At 34.6% G+C, this 6,000-nt stretch overlaps 1 protein-coding gene across 1 annotated transcript; it reads left to right on the forward strand.

The window, feature by feature from the left end:
• The first annotated feature begins 1,185 nt into the window (after nt 1-1,185).
• LOC133882735 (pathogenesis-related protein 1-like) lies at nt 1,186-1,927 on the forward strand. Its single transcript, XM_062321953.1, has one exon. It carries the CDS (start codon nt 1,229-1,231, stop codon nt 1,727-1,729), a length of 501 nt encoding a protein of 166 aa, XP_062177937.1. The 5' UTR covers nt 1,186-1,228; the 3' UTR covers nt 1,730-1,927.
• The last annotated feature ends 4,073 nt before the right edge of the window (nt 1,928-6,000 follow it).

A 6,000-nucleotide genomic window follows, 5' to 3' on the forward strand; every position in this document is an offset into this window, starting at 1 on the left:
GGTCAGTGGTCAAGACCCACAAGCTAATGGAAATCCATTACCTATTACGTATTTGACATACGAATATATTGATGGTAAAAAATTCAATTATTTATTATATAATTTGTTGAAAGTTGCAGTTATATATATATACAATCATTTGGATCATCGTATCCCATCCACATATGCATTATTCTCTGTTTTATCTTCTTTCTGTGCTTGAATTCATAGTTTCGTGTCTCGGCCGGTGCTTATCCTTACGATCGACCAGCACAACTCTCCTTCGGTTTTGTAGCTGCTGTCTTAATATGGTGGATTGTTTTTCTTTTTTTTTTTAATATATGGATGAATAAGATCTTATTGAAAAATAAACAAAATGAACACGGCTGCTCGAGACCAAAAACGAACAAACGTACCCGAAATAACTATCTTTTAAAAACAAATGTATGAGGAACAGACAAATTCCTCATATATATATATATAAGCTATCGATCTATTAAAAACAAATGTTGGAAATAACTAAGTAAATTTATCCTAGACCTAACACCAACTAAAATATCCCTGTAGCCCTTTTTCCCAACTCAATAATAATAATAAACAATCAACTAGAATTATCTAAGTAGACATTATCAGCACTATGGTGATTGCTCTGAAAAAATCCTTGCATTTCTCTCTTTTCCGATATGATTACTATTGAATTTGAGACATGTTACATGTGCATTTTTTGTACATCTCTCATACAACTTTTTTCTAAATCAACCATTAAATTTGTAGAACCCACATGTGAGTCCTTGTAAGTCTTACAGATCCAATGGTTGATTTAAAAAAGAGATGTGTGGAAGATGTACAAGAGATATAAAAATATCATTTCTCATTGAGTTTTGATCAAGGCACCTTATTTTTTGAGAGACTTCTAGAATTACTTCATATCTTTAGAATAGTTTTTTTTTTTTTAAAGTAAATAAACTGATAAAGAAGAGGAGTATATGAGCTCATTAAACATAATTATATTCGCACATGGGAATTAAATACTATATATTCTTCCTCTCAAGGCAGGCAGCTAGCGTAGAGTTTGGTCCAGGCGGCGTTTAACAACGTTTTATATACACATTAATTGTACTTTTCAACATTCTAGTATTTCTTGCTAAGTCCATCACAAAATTTTCCACACTAAAATTCCTATAAATACCTGCCCTACATGCCCTATTATCCCATCAACCAACTAAGTACGTTCTTTCTGCAATATTGTATGTTACAGACCAAGATGGGTTTGTGCAAGACACCACTAGCCCTTATTTGCCTCTTTGGCTTAACCCTACTCCATCTCTCCCTTGCCCAAGACACCCAACAAGACTACCTCAAAGCCCACAACGATGCCCGTAGAGCGGTGGGAGTTCCGGCGCTGACATGGGATAACAAAGTAGCTGCATATGCACAAAAATATGCTAATAAACGTATTGGCGACTGCAGTCTTGTGCACTCCGGTGGGCCTTACGGTGAAAACATTGCATGGGGCAGTGCCGACCTGTCAGGCACAGCGGCGGTGAAGTTGTGGGTGGACGAGAAGGCGAACTATGACTACAACTCCAACACTTGCGCTGCTGGGAAAGTGTGCGGGCACTACACTCAGGTGGTGTGGCGCAACTCTGTGCGTCTAGGATGTGCTAAAGTTCGGTGCAACAGCGGAGGTACATTCATTGGCTGCAACTATGATCCCCCAGGCAACTTTAACGGGCAGCGGCCTTACTAGGAGCTACCTGTTCATCGACTAAATAAGCATATAAACGTGTTTAAAGATAAATAAGCCATGTTTTAGAAAGAAAAGAATAAAATGATATTAGAAAGTGATCCATCTTTGGTTGGATGTAATTAAATTCATCTTCTTTGTGAGATGCGATGTGTAAGGGAAGATCAAAAACATCTTCGAAGAAGAATGAGTTTTAATGCACGTGAATGCAATAATTGTCAGTGGCTTGTATTTAATTGGTACTATATATATATTTGATGAATGCATGAATCGATCAGTTGATCAAGTCTGAATTACGATAATGTATTTGCTTTCACCTAGAAGTACTTGTTCTCGATACTTAGGTTCCAAGCACACCCCAAGTAAGTAATTCTGGATAGCTAGGATGAATTTTGATTACTACCAACTGATGATGCATTTAAATAAGTTGATTTTATTTACGATTTTCAAATTTCATAATTTGATCCTCTATAATTTGAGCAAATGAAATGACGACAGTACTGTTGGATGGATATTTAATTTCTACGTGATTGATTCATAATCAAGAGTACAATTGGTAACTGTTTAACTTTACACTGGTGCATATATATTCTAGCAAGGCTAAATTATGATACTGGTTATTGTACATATTTGCCTTATATTTTTAATTAATTTTCAAGTAATCAGTTTAGTTTCCCCAAAAAAAAAAAAACAAAAAAAAAAAAAAAGTCAAGCCTTTTGTTATCTTTAAAAGAAATGTTTCTCTTACATTTTTCATACACCTCTTCCACATCGGCTTCATCCTACGTGGCGTTATTTTTTCAATTTTTTTTTTATTTACCAACTTTTAGTGATCAACGTGGATTTAATTTTTTTTTTTTTTTTTAAAAAAAACGCCTCTTAGGATGAGGTGTAAGAAATGTACGTATATAAAAGATGTAGGAGAATCATTTCTCTATTTTTAAATTTTATAAATAAATAGAGAAATAATATTTTTTCATCTCTTATATATACATCTCTCATGTTACATTTATTTTTTAAATCAATCATTAAATCTATAAGACCTACATGTGAATTTTATTGAGTCTTACAGATTTAATGGTTAATTTAAAAATGTGTGTGCGAACATGTGAATGTATGATGGGAAGTCATCACCGGTGAAAAAACCTTTGAATGGATTTAATTTCCACTTTTGATCGTGCATGGTAAATATATATCCAAGCCTGGCCTCAGTGCTGTCTCTTTTATCATTTGAATTTTTTACTCTTTTATTTTCTAAGCCGTTGATTTTTTACTTAATTAATCAACACGCAAGCTTGCAATTTAGACTGACCCATTACTCCGGTAGAATTTTGACTCTCTCCATGGTTTATTTTCAAATTTCTTAGCTTATAATTATATATATGTATAGTAAAAATATAAAATTGATGTCATGGTCTCCTATATATTTTATACACGACTAGCTAGGATCTAGTGTTACTGCATGTGTTAGTGAGAAAATTTTCTCCCTTCTAAATATCTTTCCAAAAATTTACGTTTTTCACTTTATCACCTATATATACTATAAGTAATTAATGATATTTAGTAAACTATTATATGATTGCTGTATACATCTTGAATGACGTAGCCAGGGGCGGAACTACTCTTTGGCTTGGGGGGGCCTGGCCCCCCCCCAAGCCAAAGAGTTTCCCCCAAAAAAAAAAAAAAAATCTGACAAAAAAAAAAAAAAAAAAAAAATTAAATTTTACTCCTTATTTTTTTTATTTTCTTAGTTTTGGCCCCCCAAAGTTTTTTTTTCTCAATTTGGCCCCCCCAATGTTTGAAACCTGGCTCCGCCCCTGGACGTAGCCGTACAATTTAGCCTTTGGATCAACTCATCAACAATTAAAGGCTTGTAAAAAAATTAAAATTAAAATTAAAAAAAAAAAAAGAAAAAAGAAAAAAAGATATCAGTAACGTACTGATTTTCATTGACACATCATTCAGTTGTTTATGAGTTGTATAATAGTTTAGTAAATAACATAGCTTTTTTTTTCGACAAAAGTAAATAGCATTGCTCCTATACTATACTTCTCATTCCTTGATAGTACTTATCCTTGTTAGAGCTTGAGCTTCAATTCACTATGATGTGTAATGCTAGAAATTACATTTATATCTCACAATGTTGATATAGTAGTCACAACTAACTCTTGGATCAATCCTTATAAAAAAACATTTAAAGATTGGTTGAGACTATCATGTCAGGATTGTGAGATAAAAATGTTGTATATAGTATTACTCTTACTATGATATGTAGAGTTACAAAATATTCTATCTTTTGGAAAATAAAAAATGCACAGGAGATTGAATAAAGACTAATTTTTACTCTAAATTGGGTTGGAAGAAATTCCTTCAAACTAATATATAAAACCAACATTTATCCTTAGAATATGAATTTTTCACATACATTTTTAATTTTTATATGCATTTTTAATAGAGCATGTAACTCTCATATGCATCTTCAATGTAACGTATATTTTTCATGTACTTTAAAGACAAATGTCAATTTGATCAAATGAGTTAGATGAATTTTTTAACCGTCTTGAAAAAACTTTATTCGAAGAGTAATGTCATGACATCCTTTAATTGAAGGGCTTAGGCTAGCTATTGAGAGTTGCAAAATTAGAGAATGGTAGGTACCGTGAGCATTTATTTTTGGGATAGCCTATGACTATATAGTTGTTTGATTAGTTTTGAGATCCTTTCAATTCATTGATAATATCAAATGGGTAAAATATGTACTAGTTTAAGAAGATCAATAAAGATTATTACATCTAAATTATTTAGCAAATGTTTGTTAAACCATTCTCCTTTTTATTTTTATTTTCTGTTTTTGAAATAAAAACCTTAACAAATAACCTAAAACACAAAACATGCAAATCTTTATATATATATGTCAGACTGGAATAATTTTTTTTTTTTTTTTAAAAAAAACAACGCTTGAAAGAATTAATAAACAGAGCAAATATTATTACTTTGGAATAGGAACGATAAGCACTTTGTAGGAAAAAAAAAAAAATAGACTAATGCTCCGTTTGTTTCGACGTAAAATGATTTCTGTCGTAAAATGATTTCGACGAAATCATTTTCAGGAAAAATGATTTTCTCGAAAATATTTTTTGGTGTTTGGTTCGCATGAAAAAATTACGAAATGCAAAAATAAGAGGTTGGTAATCGTTGCCGGAATCCGGCAACGTCCGGTCGCCGTTGCTGGATTCCTGCGAAAAAGTTTGACTGGATCCAGCCAAAATGGCCGGATTCAGGCGGGAATCTTCCGGATCCGGCCGGATCAATGGCTGGATCCGTCCAGATCCGGCCGAATCCCAGCCGTTTTGGCCAGATCCGGCCGGATCCCGACTGTTTTGGCCAAATCAGACCGGATCAATAGCCGGATCCGGCCGTTTTGGCCAGATCCGGCCTGCTTGGCCGGAATCCGGCGATATTCCGGCCGAAATTTGGTCTGCCGGTGCCGAATTCCGGTACCGGTAGAATTCCGGCCGCCTGATTCCGGCACCGGCAGAATTCCGGTGGCCTGATTCCGGCGCCGACAAGTTTCCGGCGACTGGATGTTGTCGGACTCCAACACTGATTGGATCGCGACGACCGACAATTGCTAAATTCTGATGATTGGCTATCAAACATGCGTGTAAGGACGAAGAGCTTAATTTTGGAAAACGAGTTTCCGAAAATTAAAGAAGCTTTTACGGTCAAACCGAAAATGATTTTCGTTGACTATTATTTTCGCCCCAACCAAACACCGGAAAATGCCGAAATTATTTTCCAAAAATTATTTTACGCCGAAACAAACGGAGCATAATTGGAAATTAAAGAGGGTACTTGTTTATCAAAATTGATGGGTCCTGGCCGAATCCATTGGGCCAGGATAAGCAACCCCTTATTGAGGAAGATGAAGTTCCTACTTTAAAAGACAATTGAGAATTGAAGTTAGTGCATTGAATAATTAAGAAGATGCGTAACCTATACGAGAATGAGAAGATGTGCATGTTGGCAGCAACCGTTACACAAATGTTTTGTATCCTTCACTGTTACACATAACTGCATGCAGCTCATGACTTTAGCTCTTGTAACGTCAGCAGTTGGTGTACGTGTGTGTGACCCATAACGTGCTGCAGCTTATTGGGCAGCCAACAGCCATGCAAATTTATTTATGCATCTCTGCATCTTCATCTTCCATAACTAATGCTTTGTAAACATTCTATAAATACAACTAGATACCCATGAACTAAGTGGGCTAT

The sequence above is a fragment of the Alnus glutinosa genome, chromosome 11 (genome assembly GCF_958979055.1).
Source record: "Alnus glutinosa chromosome 11, dhAlnGlut1.1, whole genome shotgun sequence".
In the NCBI taxonomy this organism is placed as follows: Eukaryota; Viridiplantae; Streptophyta; class Magnoliopsida; order Fagales; family Betulaceae; genus Alnus; species Alnus glutinosa.